Source organism: Pteropus medius, unplaced genomic scaffold (assembly GCF_902729225.1).
Source record: "Pteropus medius unplaced genomic scaffold, Ma_sr-lr_union100, whole genome shotgun sequence".
Classification (NCBI taxonomy): Eukaryota; Metazoa; Chordata; class Mammalia; order Chiroptera; family Pteropodidae; genus Pteropus; species Pteropus medius.
In genome coordinates, this window is record NW_024354502.1 from 30,733,811 (window position 1) to 30,755,498 (window position 21,688).

General features: G+C 34.4%; 1 protein-coding gene across 1 annotated transcript in view; it reads right to left on the reverse strand.

Annotated features, from left to right (window-relative positions):
* Positions 1–21,688, reverse strand: part of KAT6A (lysine acetyltransferase 6A) — a 98,110-nt gene that overhangs the window by 9,118 nt on the left and 67,304 nt on the right. Inside the window, 7 exon segments of the mRNA XM_039853656.1 lie at positions 1,529–2,131; positions 3,298–3,505; positions 4,205–4,436; positions 6,242–6,335; positions 7,411–7,572; positions 9,127–9,268; positions 15,966–16,081. Coding sequence (XP_039709590.1) covers positions 1,529–2,131; positions 3,298–3,505; positions 4,205–4,436; positions 6,242–6,335; positions 7,411–7,572; positions 9,127–9,268; positions 15,966–16,081 — 1,557 coding nt within the window.

Genomic DNA, 21,688 nt, shown 5'->3' on the forward strand with positions numbered 1-21,688 from the left:
ACAGTGACTTCCTTCCAAAGAGCACAGTAAGGAAAAGGAGAAAAAAGAAGAAACTTTACAGTGGAAAAACCTCACAAACACAACCTTAAGCCCGGTGATGGAGGTTAGCATCGATAGTGAAAAGTCATATTCATACTAAACACCCCTGTATTTGGTATATAGATACATACTGATGGTAGATATCCTTTATATGATGTGATGAAATTGGTATTTTACCTCTGTGGTCTTCTTCCCAAAAATACATTACCCCATTCTAATATCATGAGGGACATTCTCAAAATTTTCAAGCTCATCAAGAAAAGGAGTCCGAGAAACTATTACAATCAAGAGGGGCCTAAGGAGACATGACTACTAAATGTAATGTGTTATGCTGAATAGGATCCTGGAACAGAAAAGGGACATTAGGGAGAACTGAGGAAATCTAGATAAAGTATGGACTCTAGTTAATAATATATCAATATACTGGTTTACTACTTGTGACAAATGTACCATACCAACCTAAAAGGTTAATAATAGGGGAAACTGGGTGTGGGGAATACAGGAATTCTCTGTACTTTCTTTGCAATAATTCTACAAATCTAAAACTTCTAAAATTAAGAGGATATTTTTGTTGTTTTTTTTTTTATATAAATAGCACTACCTTTTTTTTTTAAGGGTCTGACAAGGAAATGAACAATTTCATTACTTTGGATGAAAGCTATCACCCTACTACTACAAGGTGGCTCATCCAGAGAGCTGACATACTTCAGTCTGGCTGGCTCGTGGCAATGCTTAAAGTTCACTCCATTGCCTGAAATATTTCTGATACACAGTTTAAAAGAACTCACTATCATCATCGCTCAGCATTTAATAACAAACGGGCTATCATTCAAACTTTGAACGATGATAAAATATATTTTAGACAATATTTTTAAAACAAGTCAAACACTGGAGGACTGAAGGGGAGAAAGAAGGGAGGAGAGAGTGTAGGGAAAATAGTACCGCTCAAGATAAGATGAATGGCTTCACTCTGAGTATCCCAATATATGTCCACTTTCCATGCAACTGGGTAATACTTTCCCCTCCTTTTCTAACAGAAAGATTTCTAATTTGTACACACTTTAAAAATATTTTTAGGCTCCTCTCAGTGCCTTTCCTCTGTCTCTCACTGTTCCACTCTGTCTCTGAGAGGAGACCATACTCTGTGTAGTGTTATCTCTTTTCTAATAAACTTCCCTTTTGATTCCAAAAAATAAATAAAAATAAAAATATTTTTAATATCCCTAAAAGTCATGATTTAAACATCAAACCAGCAACCTGAAAAACAGTCAGCCCTTAAATAAGTTTATGACTTCTAAGTTAATTCCCACTAACCAAAGAAGTCATATACACATTTCAGATGCTCCCTGGGAACAATATATTGAGGCTTAAAGTTTTAAAAAAAGCACACTAAGAATTTCTATATTTACTTTTTCAGAACTCTAGGACAGAACACATGTATATAATAAGCTGCAAGTGGAGGAATAGAAGACATCAAGGAATGTCTTACCTTTCGCTTTAATGTGGGCTTTGTAAGAATTGGTGGTGAGTTTGATCTAGGACTTTCTGGCTCCTCTTCCTCCTCACTACTCTCACTGAAGCCCCTAAGGAGAGCCCTATCACCATCACTATAGCGACGGGGCAGTCTATCATTGCCTTCTGGTAACCTACACTTCAGAGCCTCAGGGCTTTTCTTTAGCTGTCCTCGCCATAGCTCAACCCCCTCACTTAGTCTTCTTTTGGGAATGTCTGGCTTCCCATCCTGGCTTGGCTGCTCCTGAGAGGCTGCCAACTGTTCCTCACTTTCGGTGTATTGTTCTTGAGAGGTCTCTGATTTTTCCTCACATTCTCCATATTGTTCCTGAGGAGTTGATGTCTCTTCCAAGAGCAGTTTAGAATCTTTATCACCAAAACGTTCCTGGGTTTTTCTGTTCTTTCTTCCCCAGCGGCCTCTCCGAGATGGCTGATTATTTGCAGGAAGACTATCACGGGGAAGGACTTGTTTGTTCAAACGTGTAGAACTGGCTGGTGCCGTAACTTCTGGTTTCTTTTCACTTTCTATTGAAGAATAAGAATCTTGTTCTTTGTTTTCCCGAGATGCAGACTTTCCCGCCTGATTTTAGAAAATAAAACCATGCTGGTTAATTTTTCAGTCTTATTTGGCAATATCTATTCTGAACTTTTAAATACTAAGAAAACAGAGTTTTAAAAAAGAAAACTATTATTTAATAGCTAACATGAGTATTTCTTTTATGTCAGGGACTGTTTTAAATGCTTTATAGGTATTCGCCTAAGCTTCAAAACGATTGTATAAAATATTATAATTATATGGCCATTTTACAAATGTGGTAACTGAGGCACAAAAAGTTTAAGTAACTTGCCCAGGTCATGCAACAGCAAATGAAGAAGCTGGGATATAAACCCAGACAGTCTGACCCAAGAGATAGTGCTGTTAGCCACTGCACAATACCATTTTCCACAAAGTGAATATTGTTCCCATAAATGTTAAATGAGATAGCTTATGAAATTTCTCAGAAATAAAAATTTATAAACAGAGAAGAGGAAATGGGCTCTGGGGCATGAGCAAGAGAAAGAGGGTATTTGAAAACAATGAAAGAAAATTTAATTATTTTGATTTATTTTTATTCTGAATATTTAATTGCATTTTGAAAATTAAATTATATTAAACAGGGACATGAAACTATTTATACTTATCAAAGGAAGACACGGATTTTTAAAGAAGGAAAGGACTACTTTAAAAAAAAAGGTATCCATTATACGAAGAAAAATATTGAAAACCATAAAATAGTTTTCACCCTTTAACAGCTAAAGATATCTGGGAACCTATTGAACTATTTAGTGTTCTCTTTGAAAACATACATGTTTACATTATTCCTTAATGTTTTATTTTAAGGAAAATGTATCTTCATGTCATTTTTAACAATGGTCAGGTTAAGATTCAATTCAGATTCCTCTATTACTAATAAGCCTAAAATTTAGCTGCTTATTTTCACTCTGGTAAGAAATTTTTAGTCATATAACACATTATAACAAATTTGAAGGTCTCCTAATGATCCAAGGCTTAAAAACGTACAAATTAAGTAAACAAAACTCAGTACTCCTGAAATTTCTATCATTAAAATAAACTCTGAAATTCTAATGTGAATTTACTGTATTGGTTAAGGATATCATTATATACATATATAATATCACGAACACTCATGAAAACCAAAAATATATCCTTTTGTCATCAAAAATAGAGACTACTCATGTCCTTACGCTTGTCTCTAACTCTCTTTCCTGGCACTGTGGCTCTTCGTTTTCCCCTTCCTCAGCCTCCTCTTCTTCCTCCTCTGAGACAACAGAATTGGAGACAATGACAGGGGTCCAGCGCAAACATTCTGGATCTACATCTACAGGTCGCAAATTCAGCTGAAGCTTTGCCATGTGATCCTGAATAAGTTTTTCCCGGCGGATAATCACAAATCTGGAACCAGAGAAAAGTTTATAGCAATCAATGATGTACAAGGAGTATCTAACAATGAATAGGGAGCTATAACCCCCAGAAAATCCTGGAGATGATGATAAATGCTTCAACAATAGCAAACCTGGGAAGATGAAATACAGAAAGATGCCATCACAAGAGATAGCTAAGAAATATGAAGTTAAATACTTCATGCTCTACTATGGCAATGGATAAAGTTATTTTAACCATTTATTGCCTCACACTTGCCACCTATGAAATTTCTGCTACTTTCCTGAACTCGATCGATCTCCTGTCCTCCATATTTCTAGCTCAAATGCCTCCTTTCTTTGTGACCTTTTCCCAACCACTCGAGAAAAGGATGAGTTCTTCCTTTTGACCTATATGTCGTTTTGTACCATGTATATGGAAATAAATCATGGGTATATTTTATTTGGCATTGTTTTTATAATTGAAGAAGCTCCCAATACTAGAAAATAAAGGATTCAGTAGCTTAGGTTCAAAGGTTAGAAGACCACAAAAGACAGTTTAAAAAAATATGGTCAATAGTATCAAACATCAAAGAAAGAAAAATGATGTCTGAAAATCAACAGATGTACCACTTATATTAGTTTATGTTCTTCCGTCAAAAATTTGGCTTCCTGGTCCAAAAACTTCCACCTAATTATTCTTCGAAGATATACAAAGGGATGTGATACTCACTGATCACTACGGAAGTCCAGCATTCTTAAGTGGTGGAGTGTGGAAGTAATGTCTTGAGGGCAGATTCCAGTCAACTTACTTAACTTCTTAATGCTGATTTGCTTGTCGTTTTGGTGATAAAGGCACTCCAATATTACACTTTTCCAATAAGCCATGTAGGAAAGACGACCTAGATCGGATAATGGTTTCTCTGGAGACCCTGCTTGGCCTTCACGCTTTGATAACAAATAACCTAAAGAAACCCCCAAATCACAAATATGTCAGAGAGCCTAAATCAGGCTAATTCACCAAAATAACAATCCCCTCTTCCAAAACCGCTGTAAGTATTGCAGGCAATAATAATTTCAAAGGTAAGTTCCTTCAAGGAAAAAAAACAGAATTGTGAAATTATTTGAAAACAAATTTGCAGGAAGATTACATAATTTGTATACATTGAACATAAGATTAGTATTATTTTGCCTATAGTTAACATAAATCATACTGTTAAAATATTCAAACTGTTAAAAATCAGGACTTCATATAAACAGGCTTTGTTAAGATCAAGGTAATAACGATTTTTATTTAATGTATTGTGGTAGAAAATCACCCTTGCATGTTTTAATTGGACCACTAGATGGCAACAGCTATATCTGAACTGAACAACACAAAAGAATGCCTTAGTGTTTATGTAATCTTACATATTAAGATTGTGGTTCTTCTTTGAATTAAAATAAAAACGTGGTTCTTCTGTGCGTAAATTAAATGACAATTTCTCACTTCAACCAAAGTTCTCCTCACAATTACCTATCCCCCTAATTCTTGGTAACAGCATGGGGTGTCACTGTGAGTGTATGATAGTATTACTTTGTCCTCTCTAGTCTAGTGCATGACTCTCAAGAACAGGAAAAGAAAGGCATAAATTCTAAGGGAAAGTATCAAAAGTGGAGACAGCAGGAGAAATGTTTCTAGTCACTGAAGAAAACTTAAAAGCAGTCTAGGAACAGTAATGTGGGAAAATAAATCACATTATAAAAGTAAATGAAAAAATATTGTAATCATACAGATTGTTTTTTGTATATTAAAAAAAAGATTCATCAGCATAAAAAAATATCTCCTAACTATGTCATTTAATGGTATAACATGTCCAGTTATGAGTCCTATTTCAAAACATATTGATATTAAAGGTAATAATCTGAGCCACCTTCTACTACTACTCCAAAAAGCCCAATAAAATGTACCAAATAAGCAATGGCACATAATTCCAATAAGAAATGGTCAGAAGTATAGTCTAATGCCAAGTGGAATAAGCTTCATTGGTCCACATGAAAATTAACACTGGTGATATAATCATCTGCTATTCAGAAGAACTGCCTCTATCAAAATCCTTGGTTTAAACCATTATTTCTGAATATATTTTTTTAAAATATTATTATTAGCAGCAATATCTGAGAAAATGTTCCCTCAAATATCAGTACGTTATAATCAATATAAAATTTATTGCATACATTTACTTTCTAAGCAAGATTATCAATGTGTAAAAAATCCATGTTCTACAATGACCTTTTTAGAACCATTAGCTTTCAATATTTAGCTCAGATTAAATTATTTACTGTATCATTTACTTTTTTTAAGATTTTTAAAGGTGCACTGCATATTTTTAACCACTAGGTAGAGCCTGTAACTAAAAAAATGATGCACACATTTTGGGTAACAAAAAGAGAATGGTGCTATATTTCTTTATTAGTACTAATTTAAGTAGTTATACAATGTTTTTAGTATTGTTGTGGTTGGAAGTACTATATAAAACTAAGTTCCACTGTAAATCAACAGTTGCAATTTAAAAGAAATGTGCTATAGATCATTTAGAAGTTGGTGGTATTCAATGTTAGCTTTTTAAAAATATTTAATGTCCAACCAAGGGAAAAACAAATTCATGACTTTAGGTTTTAAAGTTCCATTCAGCACCATGACAACCAATAAATCAACTGCAAAAATTTTAAATACTACATATATATATTCCACAGGAAGAGATAATGAGAAATTATGTTATATCCTTACTGAAATCGATGAGAAACCTGCCATAGCCCTTACGCTGGTATTGGGGAAGAATCATTATACAGGAAACGTTGTATTTCTGTTGGCAGTGTTTTTCCTGGTGGAGAAAACAGAAGCCAAGTTTTAAAACAACAGGCTGGTAAGACTAAATAGTAATGCTAATTATTAAGAAACAAAGACCAACAGTCAAAACCACAGCCTTGGTCCTTTGGGAATAACAATGCACATCAAGAAAAAAATATCCCACTGGGAGGAGACTGGACAATATTAAGTCACTGCCATTATCCACAAAACAGCTATCCCAGGAGAATAAAATTATAAAATAAAATGATGCCATCCAACACCATCTGCAACTCAAAAACAGTACATCGATGCCTAAGATGAGCAGAGGAATCTGAATAACATCAATTTGCAAAGCTACAAATGATGAGTCAATGTGGCACTCTAGAAATGGGAAGATTCATCAACTATTTCAGTTTATTTCTTTTTCTGACGATATATAGGACAGCAGTTCCACCTCCCTATAAACTGTACTTAACTTTAGAAAAATTAGTCCCAAAGTGTTAGGTATAAATACATTTTTAAAACCAGGCAATATATTTTAAATTACATTTAACTACTGAAATAGCCTATTAAAACAGATTGCTTATAAAGCTAGTACTTTCCACTTACATTTTATGCACTTACATTTTACAATAGGCTTGCTCAAATAAAAGTACATCTTTTACATTGTTTGACTATAAAAGAAAACTTTTTTCTCCCCAAGAGAATGGAAGATTAAAGGAAGGAGAAAAATATCCTTTAATAAAAGTGGCATTCTTATTTCTAGGACTAAAATTCAAATTAGGAAGAGAAGATTTAAACTGAGAAAGAACTAAGAGAGGTAATGGCTGTTTATTTCACAAGTTCTATTATCACCATGAGAATAGAAGTCGTTTAAACACTTTTCCTCTTGAGTATAACCAGCAGTTCATGTTCCTAGGAGAGTATATACAGGCTGTTGAATGTTACTAGGCACCTTCTAGCACTCAGTATGTTTCTGAATGTTCCTTCTATTTTCCTTTCTAAAAAGCTAGATGGCACCCGGAAGGTGCTGTATCCTAGTGAGAACCAGCAAAGACTGTTTCAGATTTACATATGAATTCAAACCAATTTTAAGCTGATATACTTACTTTAGAAAAGTAGCCAACAAGGTGGCAGCCCTTGACATCATTCTGTGTTAGTACATAAAAAAGAAATGGCTCCACGTCATAATAGAGTGTTTTGTGGTCAAGAAACAACTTTGCCAAGAGACATAGGTTCTGACAATAAATGGTACTCACATTCCCATCAACCTAGAGGAAAAAACAGAACAAAATAGTCAGCAGAGTGTCTCTTTAGTTTCAGAATAATACACATCAGTTACAAGCACCTCTGAGTATCCATAGTCCAGCCTAAGAGTGGTTAGTGATCAGAACACACTGGAAACTGGAAGCTATCTCTTGAAACGGCAGCATCACAGTATCTGCTGTTTTAAGACAACTAAACAGATATGATACTATATTCGACAAAGCATGAATAGGTAGACAAGGAGGTGAGGGCCATTTTGAAAACAGCACTTTTTGCTTTTATAACAAGATCGAAGGCAGGAATACTTCGGATGGCAAGCTGATCTGATTCATTTTTTAAAGTATTTAATATAACAAAAGATCTAAATGCAACTACTTATAAAATACATGTATAAACAGAACAAGGTATAACTATAATCTAATCTGTGCCAACAGCCAGAAGCAATGTAGTCTGACTGCCATGATCAGATTTACCCCCAAATAAAGCTACCTAAGGGAGTATTAACTATTGTCAGAAGCACCAAGCAGGTTCCCTAGGTAGCAACCTGGCAAATGAGATATTTCTTGGACTCGGGTTGCCCAAGATCAGGAGCACTAGGCTGTATTGCTTCTAACTCTCTTCTGTTCTTGGAGTTGCCTGAGTTTGCTCTTTTATGAAAATGTCAGACATTAGACTCTAAGACATTGACATTTCAAGACTGAAACCTCTTCAACAATATGTAACTTAATACTACTACTTTTAAAATATACACCAATATATGCGAAAGTTGAGAAGTAATTTGCTCTTGGGTATTCTGAAATAGTACTGTACACCACACCCTTCTCTCCTCGACCCCCACTCCAATGTGAAGAGCTCCTCTATTCTGCAACTAAAATAAAGGCTTAGGGAAGATCAGGAAAGTGAGAGGCTGAAAAGATTCTGACAATCTCAAATTCTATCATTCTAGTCATGTAAATTCTAGTAATTAACAGAACTGAACACAGGTACTCAATTAACACTTGGCAATCAAACCACATAACTGAAGATAAAGAAATTAAAAACCACTACTAACAACACAGAATAATCACAGACATAGCATAAGTCCTATTATCATGATGAAGTCAGGAAAATATATTAAGATTTACTACAGCTACTTAAATATACGTCTACAAAATAATCCTTTAAATAGAACAATAGAAAGCTTTTCATTTAATGCCATAGTTCATAGATGCTAAGACATAATTTAATCACATTTAAACATATGTAAAATCAGTTGGCATTTTATAATAAAATAGAGACTTATAAATCATATTAGCAGTACTTTTTCCGTCTTAGTGGTACCTAAAATAAGAAGATAAATTATAATTGATATCTTTGATTTAATGAAATACAGATAATTTGTACTGAAATCAAGTTTGTGAACTCAGTACCATTTGTATTGGCCTAATTCTGACTCAATAGTAAGTCAACAACAATAAAATAACATTTCAAAAAAAAATCCAAGTTGCACGATTAGATACAGAACAGATGGCACTATATTTGAAATGTATAGGAAGACAACTACTAAACATCTACTTTACCTCAAAAACAGATATGTTATTCTTTCTGTAAATCTCATTGGCAGGAGGATGGAACCAACCACATTTCTTCATGTGCTGCTGTAGAATAGTTCTACTTTTCATATATTTTAGACAGAATTCACAAAGATACAATTTAGGCAGCCTGTAAAAAATAATTAAACAAAAAAGAAAGGGCTTTATATTTAATAAGACTTTAAACTTTCACAAGGATGCTTGTTTGGCTCTCATTATTATATAGATAAAAGGGAAGAGAATGTATCATTACCCAATTAATCAAATAAAAGAAAGAAAAAAAACTAAAGATAAAACTAATTTGGATAACAGTAATTAACAACATGAGGGCAAGGGTGAGAAATCAAGACACCCAATTCCATGTTCTCCCTATTAGACTAATACTTTGCAGTCTTTTTAAAGTTACCCGTTTGACAGATACAAAAATCTGACATTCTTTCCTCTTTGATAATGTCCGATAAGTAGAAAATAAAGTCTACCATCAGAACACACAAATAAGTGAAGAAGATTCTGTTAAGCCATATAGTTTTCCTTTATTTGATCATTCATTAATATCAGAAAATAAACATTTGCTGTTTACTATACATAAGGCCCTGTGCTTGGCACACTAGGTATAGGGTAATGAGTGAAATGGACATATAGTGGGTATTATAAAGTAGATTTTTATATCTTTTTAAGTATAAAATTATAGTATTAAACATGTTTTTTTCAAGTTAGGACATACTACAGTTACTTCCTTCCTTCTATATCTGAAATTCTGGCTTTCCCTCTAGTTAAGTATCACATTAAATTGTGCAACTCAAAAGTCTATTATTCAATAAGTGAAAGTCCAAATTATTCTTCCAGATGTTATTATTAATTCATATTTATTCAATAGTCATGTTGTTTTAGCAGTAATTTAACAGGACTTCTTTATAATGTCCCTTTTATGAAGAGCTAGGCAATAAAGTGATTAGATCAGTTCATAAAGTAATGGAAGGAACAAATCTTAATTAAAAACCAGTGGTGTTTATACCTATTTTCATCTGAATCCAAAAGACCACATGGCTCTTCTATTATAAAATAATACACCCCATGTATCCTCAGCAAAGAGGCTTCCCTGTATCCTGAACTATGTCCAGAACTGGTCATACCTTAGTAATTGAGATACGCAATTATAAAGGTAGTATCTTATGCAAAAATACTGGATGATATGACAAAAAATATAATCCAAATAAATTACTGCATCTTCTCTCATATAAATAAGTATTAGGGCTGAAAGAAATTTTTTTAAAAAATCATTTAGTTGCTATCAGTCTGGTTAGCTATGCTTTAAAAAGATTACCCTGGAATTAAAGAAAAAGTGGATTAAATACAAAAATGTTTGATTTGTTAAAGTGTCAGGACCACAACTAATTTTTTTAAGCTCTACTTCAGAAGTAGCTTTGGAAACATTATTATTTATCTGAAAACAGATAATTTTCAACTAAAGTTTCTTCCAAGGTGTATTTATGGAACCTTAGTCCTGTATACACTGTTTCATGCTAAAAGAAAGGTGGAAAAGGGCATGGGATTATTTCCTTCTCCCTTGGGAATTCGCAATGTGCATTTATTCTTCCTATACAATCTCCCATTTTATTTTTAAACTGCCATTTCAGCACACTAAAAGCTTCCAAGGAACTGTTGTGGTATAATATTTCTAAATGTCTACAATATATACTACTATTTTCCAAAATCTCTAATATTAACCAAACCAAAACAACCTGAAGTCATCATTAGTATAAAAGTTACTCTAAAATAAAGTACTGAATGAACTTATAAATTAAAGTGAAGAAGCAAAAGCCAAGAATTTGGAAAAGATAGGTTTCTTAGGCTACTTTGCTTATTTCCTTTGCATGTTGCCTCAAATCTCAATACTCAGAGAAAGAATAGCAGGAGGATAAACAGCTTTTTCTTTCTTTACCATCAGAAGCAAAAAAGATCTCAAAATGAAATGGTCCCAATTGTAAACTGCATTATCTAATGTTGGCACTAGGTGTATTAACTGAGTCTCAAAGGTAGCCCACAACTGCCAAACTGTCTTCCTGAATATCCGAATTTTGAATAATTTCTTAAAAGGAAGGCAAAAGAAGGAGGTTCTCCCTATGTAAATGTCATTAAGGGCACCCCCTCCACCCTGCACGCACACACACATGCACACTCACACTCACACACACACACGCACGCGCGCACACTATTCTACTACTTACCTTCATTTACCTAAATTCTCAATTTTAACTTGCTGCAACATAGATACAGAAGAATCCTTGAGCATAGTTTTAATTTGTGAGCTAAATATTACAACTAAACATTCCCTACATTGTGAATCTGAGAAACCTGAACAAAATTTTGTACCTTTTGAGAAAGACAGATGAAAGAAAGACAAGAGACAAGACAAAACAAGACAAGACACGACAAGAGAAAGAAGGAGAAGGAGGAGAAGGAAGGAAGGAAGGGAGGGAGGGAAAAGAATGAGTGACAGACCACTAAATTTTCCAGATTATGGTAGAGAGGAATGCCAATTTTAAAAGCATCCAATTCAACTTTAGGTCTCAGTACAGAGACATGAAAATAAAGTACAATTTATTCCCTAAGGTCTATGAGAGAAGGCATAATATTTTTAAAAGCTCTAGTAGGTAAGCAAGTTGTTCAAGAAAACATCAGAAGAAATGAAATCTCTGAGAAAATTACTGCCAAGTCTTATTGGGTAGATTATGAGTTTACCTATTTCCTTGGAATAGCAAGACGTATAGCATTTTATTGACAATTTAAAAAAAAACTTCAGTGAATCTTATTACATGAAAAATAATAGAGTAAAAGCAAACATCACGAACTACGTTATTCCAATTTATTCTTGCTGAAAACATTTTAAAAGCCCCTTAACTTTATATTAACCAAGCCCACTGGGATGACATTGCAAGTCTAAAGGGAATCATCTGATAAAACAGGAAAAACAAAATGTTTTTTCTTGTAACAGTACTAATGGCTGCAGTTCTCTCATCGAAAAAATAAATACATCATCTAGAAAGAACATTAGATCACATGAAATAAAGTATAGAAATAGAGATTATAAATACTCTTAGCCCTAAAGAATATTGCTGGGTGCTGCTTTTTGTCATCTTCCTCCTGACAGCACCTAGGGCTTGACTATCAAATAGGTGTATGGTCGCTCTGATCAACTGTATCATGGGATGTAGCCTCGGCACTTGAAGTTCATTCTAAAGTCAGCCACTATGTTGAAACTCCAGCCTGCAAAGTCAGGACTGGGCTGCAGTTATATGTGCTTTGGAAACACTGCTTCCCTTACTTCTATAATGATCCAAATATTCTTCCAAGGAATGCCTTCTTATCTTTTGAACATGGCCCAAGATAGCAGTTTGTATGGCATTCATAATAGGGCAACTTGTAGTAAAATTTTAATACAATAAAAATTATAACACATATTACTTAAGTCAAAGATAATGGTACAAGCCATGTAAGATCAATCTAGATACAGATGCTATATGTTGTGGTGCAAGCACAGTGGTTAAAGCTTATGGCTATATGGTAAGAGAAAAGTGGGGATTAAATCCTGATTCTGCCACTTTAAAGTGTATGGTCTTGAATAAGTTTGCTGTAAAACAAAAATAGCAATATTGACTTCACAGAATTTATTCCAGAGATGTCTAATCCAGTACCAAGCTTAATAAATGGTAATTACAGCTGCTATTATTTATGATTAGTACTATGAATATTTTTATTCTTTTAATCATTTTACTTCACCATTTAATGGTCACTCAAAGACTTTAACAATGCTGTCCTTCAGTAACTGGGGCTATACATAATCTATGTATCAAATCAAGTCAGAACAAGCTCAAAAGGTTGAGGAAACTTCTTAAACTACTCAATTATATGGGAATCTGCCTTGTTAGAAGCTCATTATGATCTAGTAGCAAAGAGGTTATTATGAAGCTAAGCTCTAAACAGCTCAGGAGTAGAGGATATCCCATGATCATAGATGCCCATCTATGTCATGTTTTCAATGGCAGAATAGGACTCTCTATGAACTTGTCTGCGATGTATGAGCATCACATGGCCCAGCTGGAGAAATTTAGGGTTAAAACTCTGGTTTATATTCTTTAATATCTGAGATTTAATCATACTTCTCCAAATGAAGTAGTACTACTGCTTCATTGTTGTTTCATTTGTTTTGTTTTTTTAAAGTCAGAAGTGTAAGATTACTTAATATATAATGCACACACAAATGTGTGATATTATGGGGGATAATGCATAATCCCACTTCCCAAAATATTTTTCCTCTTGTGATCTTTTCATTTTTGTTTGTTTGCTCCAATTGTCCTGTTTTTATGTTTTGGGATTTGGCATTTTTAAAAAAGTATTTAAAAAAATAATTTAGAAGTAATTTAGCATAGAATAATAGTCCTTAATAAAGATATAGACTATTTGGAAAACATAAGATCTCTAAACATTTTAGTTAACTCAAGTTTAAAAAAAACTCAAAAGTAAAACAAGCCAAAACTCATCTAAATAGATACGTTTGTTGTTTTTTTTAAATATAACTAAGAGAATAATGAATGCACAGATAGAAAAAAGTCACAGTAAAGAACCTATTAAATTACAGAATATTTTCTGTCAGAAAATTCAGGGAAACCTCCACAACAGAAACCTCCATAAGAAAATGTATAGAAAATGTCTAAAATTCTACTTAAAGTTGATGAATTTTATAGCTCCTATTGTATTGCTGCTTTCTATTATGATTCCTGTTATACTTTGTTATTTTTCTGCTAGCAATGATTATTTCTTCAATGATTACCAATTCTCTCAAAGCTGATTAAGAAATCAGGTTCTAGTGACAATCTCATCAGAACAAAATGCAACATTTTTGATGAAACCTTTTAATATCTTCAAAGACAACAGCCTCATGATTCCATCTTTATCATTCTCTTGAAAAGCAAATGCTGAGGCTATTTCCATTCCTGAGTCAATTTCTTTTCCTCCCCTTGAGCAAAAGAGACTAGGTGCCTGTGTTTCTAATATATCTGTACTACAATACCTGAAACAGCTGATGCACACATTGAAAAAAGTTTTCCAAGTTGAGTACTCTTGTAATATGCATAGCTTGCAAAGAGTTCACCAAAAAAAAAAAAAAAAAAAAAAAAAACAACCTAATATTTTATTTTAAACCTGATGAAAAAAATTACTTCCTTAGCATATTTCTTCTTGATCATATAAATTATCTTGGCTATCCAGAACTACCTAGGAGTAAACTGCCTTGAGCATCTGAGTTCTGTACATAGTTGAAGAATTTCTTGCCCTCTTTTAACACATGTTATTACCATATACGTTATTATATATAGATATGAAATTTAATATTCTTTCAACAAGCTCAGATTGTTGTTATTTTATGATATAAATAGAATGCTGCTTTAAAGATCTACCACGGTGTTCAAGGCTAACTAACTCTATAATAAATGGTTCTCAATTGCTGTGTCTCATGAGCTTGTGTATTAGTTTCCTGGAGTTTTACTTTCTCTTCTTTTTTTGTCTGTGTCTGTAAATAACATTCTCACTCCTATTTTTCTACTTCTGCTAGACTTAGAAATGATACAAACAAGTTATTAATTTATATGAAAAGAAAAAGTTAAAAAATATTGAGTTTTAGTTTTTAAATAAATATACTGGTCTATTCCCAGCTTCCTGGAAGTAACCATGTTAAAGCACTCAGAGTACTGTAAAGCACTAAATGAAGTAATGTTGTTATAATTATTTTTGCTAATATTTTGGTCATGCAATGTTATTAGATAGGTAAAAAGTCATACAATGAGTACTTTGAACATGTGTTTATTAACCCACAGAGCATCATAACTTATTATTCCTCACAACACCCTGCTCAATGGGAAACTGCGGCATAAGTAATTTGCAGATTTAAGAGAGCATTAATGTGACTACTATACTTCAAATGATAAACCAGTGTTTAATTTTTTTTGACCAAATCTTATTTTTCAACTCTGTTAAACCTTAAAGGAAAAAAAAAAAAAATCCAGTAATAATTGACGTTAATGAGCACTTAACCATTTTCTAAGTGAGTTACATGTTTAACCCATGTAATATTCACAACAAACCCTATGAAGTCAGTACTATCATTATCTTCATTTCACAGATGAGGAAACGGAGGTACAGAGTTGTTGGGTATCTTCTAAAGTTATGTAGCTTTTAAATGTCAGAGTTGAGTCATGAAACCAATTTGGCTTCACTAAGTACACTGCATCATCCCAAAAAGCTGGTGATCAATTTTTATAACCAAATACCTGAGCTTTTATATATAATTTTATACCATTTGTTCAATTATTCCTGGGCAAACGAATCATTGTTAAATGATAAAAATTTAGATAAAAGGCTATTCAGTGAAACTTCTATATTTATTTATAGGTAAGTATAAGAACCTCTCTCTTTTTCTCCCCCTTCCTTCTATCTGTCTATCCATTTATCAGTCCATCTGTCTGTCTGACCCTCTCTCTCTAATTCTTGGTATGAAGTATGAAGGCAAATTTGTCTTAAAGAAAAAAATTTCCCCTTTCATTCTGCTTATGTCAGGTTTTCAATTTTAAATATCAACTTCTGAACAGATTACAGAAAAAAAAATCTAAAGTCAACTGGGATTAAGCATGCTATTATTATGGACATATTAAAAGCTATCAGTTTCTTCAAATGTAAAAAGATGAAATGGACTAAAACTTGCTCAAGAACCCTTCTACTGCTGGAGTTCTATGAATTTAAAAACAGAAAGTAAAGGGTCTCCCAAAACATACCTTGAGTATTCTTGAGGATATGGGGAAGAGTACCAGGTATGAATTTCATACTTCCCAAACTCAATGACAGAGGGACAGCGAACTTGTGGATCAGGGGGACCAGTCACTCCAACTTTCTGTGCAGGAAAAAAATACATTACAAAAGTTAGCTAAATTAGAGATAACAACAAACAAACAAACAAACAAAAATCCAAATCTAAACTTTGTCATCTCAGGAATCTATAAGAGAAAAACAACAAAATCCAAGAACAAGCTAAGTTTTGAAATAAGCTGTATTATTGTTTAAATAGAGCACCCAAATGAAGAACAAAAATGCTGATAAATCTCTTAGAACCAAATATAGTTGGTGTCACTGGGTTTTCCATATTTAATAATACTGCAAATACTTTCCTCGACTAAACGCATGCCCTTAATGACTTAGTTATTAAAGAGAAATTGTTGGCATTTAGGAATATAAGATAAAAAGTAATTTGTAACAAGTGAGGAGTGCTGCACACTTGCCTCAAATGACAACAGAAACATGTGAGCACATATAGAAAACAATGGTTTTCTGCTTTGGGAAAGTAAATATTTAAGAACGATATAAAAAGAACATAGCAAAACAAGTATCAAAAGTCTCCAGTTCATTTTACACTGCCCCTGAAAGTCCCTGTAGCTCTTCACACACTTGGCCAAAGAAAAAACTATTCTGCTATACAAGTACTGTCATCCCTTTTATCTACCTTCTGTTTATAATAAAAATAATCTCTATGTCTTCATCCCTATAATAATCTGAGTAGTTACACTATCTAAAAAAAAAGAATAACTTGTAAAAAAGCCTTTATGACTTCCACACGAGCAATTCCAACATAAGCCATAGCTAAGGACTAAAATCTTAAAATTAAGAGCAATTTGATTTGCTCTGCATTCAATATAGCAACATATTCATATATACATATATTATATGTGTGTGTGTATAACATATAATACATGTATATGTATATTTATCATGGGATACTCTAACATTAACTGACTTAACAGAGCTAGAATTTTAGCCTAATCAAACCCAAGTATTAATAACTCTTCATCAAAAGAACTACCAGGAAAAAAAATGACATAGATGATAGAGGCTTTGTTCATCCCTCTTGCGACCAAATCAAAGTTGTGACAGAAACATGGAGCAAAGAGCAAAGAAAGTCACCTGGGATCTAGAAGAACAGAAACACTACAACTAGGGAGAGAAATAATTAATCAACCTGCAATGGTAGAAGGTAGGAGTGGGAGAAGATACGAGGCTGCCTGGTCCCCAGTGCCTGAGTGAGACAGAGGTTATGGCAGCTGGCACTGCAGACGCCTCTTAAAGGGGTTGTGTCCACGTTGTGGTGATGGACCTGCTCACTCTGAGCACCAGCGCAGGGGTGGCTGCACAGGGGTCACCAGGGACTTACAGGGGGACATTGAGTTATTGGAGTGAGGGCCGGAGGCAAGGCTCTTTCCCAGGCAGAAGTGTCGGTGGTATCCATTGTTCTTCTGTTGAGGCCTCCCCACTCCCAATGTGTGGACGTAGTGCTGCCATAGGAGACATTATCAAACTGGATAAGAAGGTTGCTCTACCCAGAGGACTCCCTGAAACTGCCTCCCCCAACTCACGGCCCCACCCAAGCCACATCCGGTTGTGCCCTGGGTGAGTCCAGTGCTCTTCACTGAGCCAACTCCAAGACTCACACTGGTGGCAGCTGACCTCTGTTTCTGGCACGGCCTCTTGAGGCAACTATAAGCACGGGTTGCTTGCTGAATCTTAACAAGTAGCCCCAAAGGGACACAGGCTGAGGCTAAACCTGGCCTGCAGCTGAACTCCTGGCAGGACTGTGCCACTGGACACCTACTACACCAAGCTGCGCTAATAAGACCAGGAGACTTAGGAGCTTTGCTTAGTACATAGAAACAAACACAGAAAGGGAGCCAAAATGGGAAGACAAAGAAGCAGAAACCATATGAGAGAACAGAACAGACATCCAGATATAATGGAGTCAAGTAATCTAACAGATGCAGAGTTCAAAACAATAATTATAAAGATGCTCAATGAACTGTAGGTGAATTCAGTGAGAACTTTAACAAAAAAATAAAAAACATAAAAATGGAAGTGGAAATTATAAAAGGGAACCAGTCAGAAATGAAGAACACATTATCTGAGATGAAGAGGATATTACAGAGAATAAACAGAGTGGATAAAGAAGAGGATCAAACCACCAATATAGAAGAATGGGAAGCCAAGGACACTCAATGAGAATGGCAAGAAAAAAGAAATTAAGATACAATAATAATTTAAGGAGCCTATAAGACATAATTAAATGTAAAAATATCCATGTCATAGGATACCTGAAGGAAGACAAGAAGTTGAAGATCTGAAGAAATAATGATGGAAAACGTCCCTCACCTGGTGAAAGAAATAGACATAAAACCCCAGGAAGCTCAGAGAGTCCCAAGAAAGGAACCCAAAGAGGCCTATACGAAGATACATCATAATTAAAATGCCAAAGGTTAAATACAAAGACAGAATCTTAAAAGCAGCAAGAAAAAAGCAGTTAATTACCTACAAGAAAGCACCCATAAGACAGGCAGCTAATTTCTCAAAAGAAACTACGCAGGACAGAAGGGCTTGGCACAAAATATTCAACGTGATGAAAACCCAGGATCTACAACCAAGAATACTTTATCCACCAAAGCTATCATTTAGAGTTGAAGGACAAATAAAAGAGCTCCCCAGTCAAAAATAGGCTAAAGTAATTTACCAACACCAAGCCAGTATTACAAGAAATGTTGGAGAGACTTCTTTAAGAAGAAAAAAAAATGTGTAAAAAACATGAATAAAGAATAGTAATAACTACATTCCTATCAACAAGTACCTCAAATGGAAAAGAATTAAGTGCTCCAACCAAAAGATAGAGTGGCTGAAAGGATAAGAAAACAAGACCCCTACATAAGCTGCCTACAAGACTCACTTCAGATTAAAAGACACACACAGACTAAAAGGAAGAGGATGGAAAAAGATATTGCCTTGATGGACCTACAGGATATTGTGTTGAATGAAATGAATCGGATAGAGAAAGACAAATATCACATGATTTCACATACATGTGGAATCTAAAGAATAAAAAAACAACAAAAGTGGAAATAAACTCATAGAGAATATTTTGAGGGCTACTAGATGGGAGGGAGTGGGAGGAATGGTGAAAAAAGGCTAAGGGATTAAGAACAAATGGATAGTTGCAGAATAGACATGGAGATGTAGAGTGCAGCATGGGGAAGATGGTTAATGTAATAAATATGTAAGAGAGAAGACAGGTATTAGATTTAGTGGGGTGACGGCTTTGTGAGTTATGTGTATCTGATCACTATGCTGCACAATTGAAACTGATATATTATTGTATGACAACTATAATTGAAAAAAAGAAAACTCACTGGATTGAACAATGTAAATACGAGCAACTAATTTTCTAGCATATTTCAATAAAGCTGGGGAAAAAAGAACTACCAAAATTATCCTTCAACTTTATGCTTTAAAAACCACGGAAAGAGTATTAAAAGTCCCTCATTGTAGCCGAAGACACACACACACACACACACTCTACAAAATTAATCTGATTTTTTATTCACTTATTTTTTTTTTTTTAAAGAAGAAGCTTCTTCACCACAACTTATTTGAGCACTCTCCATGGTCTGTTTTCCTTTTATAAAAAGTCAAGGGACTCTCTCAGGTTTCATATTGGAATACAGCCAGGTAAAACCTCAACCCCTTCCTTAGACACCTCAAAACAAAAGGCAAATATCTATTATTTGGACAAATTGTGTTATGACACCAAAGAATACTGGGGCTCCTCCAAATACAAAAATCATAAGGAAATACAAAATATAGGGTTCAAATAAAATTGTTTCATTTCTCAAAACCAAAATAGAACTTTGTAGAAGGTTTTAAAAACACTATTCTTTAAACTACATTCCAGAATCAAGTATTCTAATTCTAAAGCAGTATCTTTTAACCTTTCTTCACAGCTCAAAATAACAAGAGTAGTAGTATAGAAAAATATCAGAAAAATCAAATATCAGAAACCAAATCTAATTTCCTGAGCCAACGATCAAATAGGAAGCACAAAAGTTGAAAACATGCACCTGCTCTGGCACTGCGTGTTGTTTGAGAGCTTTCCTGTCAGTAGTCCATTGCTCCTCCAGGTGGATGCCTGATGTGAAATTGGATATCCAGTTCCAGTATAATTGTTTGCACATCACCGCAACAAAGAGAGTCTGTGTAAAACTAGACTCACGGCAGATTTTTCCACTGCCTCACTTACCCTCACCTTTGTGCACCATGAAGTGTTCTAGCACATGCGCTCATCCACCTGTCCACCGCCACCTCCAACTCCCTTGTGAAAGCCTCATCAGCCAGTGTGTTTCCGTTTACTAAGGTCCGGAAGTTAACAAAGGCTCTACACCGCAAGGAAGCAACAGCTGCACCTAAACTACTCATTAACCCAGTCCTTGCCAAAGGGAAACTGTCAATCTGAATTACGATGTCATCTTTGCTGGGTCATTTTATTTTTAAATTTTAGCCAAAATACTCTTTCATTAAACAGGTAACTTTCTAAAGCAGCAGGTATCTGATATAATCGAAAGCACAAAATATTTTTAAAAACTACTAGTTCAAGTTCTGACACTCCTACTCTCCTCATTTGAATATGCCAAAATCTTTAAAAGATGACATGTATTTCTAGCCAGAATAGACATTTTAATCTAAGAAAGTTAAAGAGGGCACTAAATGTACTAGTCATTGGGCTAAACCAAAAGATAACTTTAAATATGCCTATTATAGATAATGGAACTTTTATTACTAAGAGTTTATGAGAAAAGATTATTAGTCTTCTGTAAAAACCTCACTTCCATTCCAATTCCAATTTCTAACATATAGAGACCACTCCTGCAGTTCTGCCAAATCCAGATCTAGTAAAAACACAAAAATTACAATTGATGTAAATAGAGTCCTGCTCCCTTCATTTTGCCTTCCATTAGACAGCTCCCCCTTGACTTTCTTTTTCCATTCCTCACAGGGAAGTGACATTTTGAGATGGAAGTGGAGGGTACGATTGAACCTTTATCATCAGTATGAGAATGTGAAATGTGGGGAGAAGAGACGTCTTTCTGGTGTTTAAACCTTTCCCCATAGAAACACTACCAAAAAAATCCATTCATTAGGGATTAAAATTTACATGATGAAAGAGATATGTAAGAATGAGTTCATATGCTCTAGAATGGAGAGAGCATGAACTTAAGGAATAAAGAGAATCAGCATTTGTGGTGTACCTAACTGTACCAGACCCTGCGCCTTATATTGTTATCTCATTTAATCCCCACAATGCACTCCTCAAAACAGAAAACAATATGACCACTTTACAGTTGGGGACAGGGGTGGAGGATGGGAGAGAATCACAAGACTCAGGTTAAGAAGCAATAAACTTCAGGACAGGAATATCAAGAATGAAGCATAAAGATAGAAAAGAACAAAATGCGTAGATGAGATAAGAAATATGGGTAGCCCTCAACTAATTAATGGTCTGAATTCCAAAATTTTGTGTGTAATTTTTTTTAACGGAAACTTAGTTTTCCAAAAAAAATGAAGCTACAAGTCCACAGACTCTTATCCAAAACTCTTAGAACAGAATGTGCTTTTGAATCCTGAATTTTTCTGATGT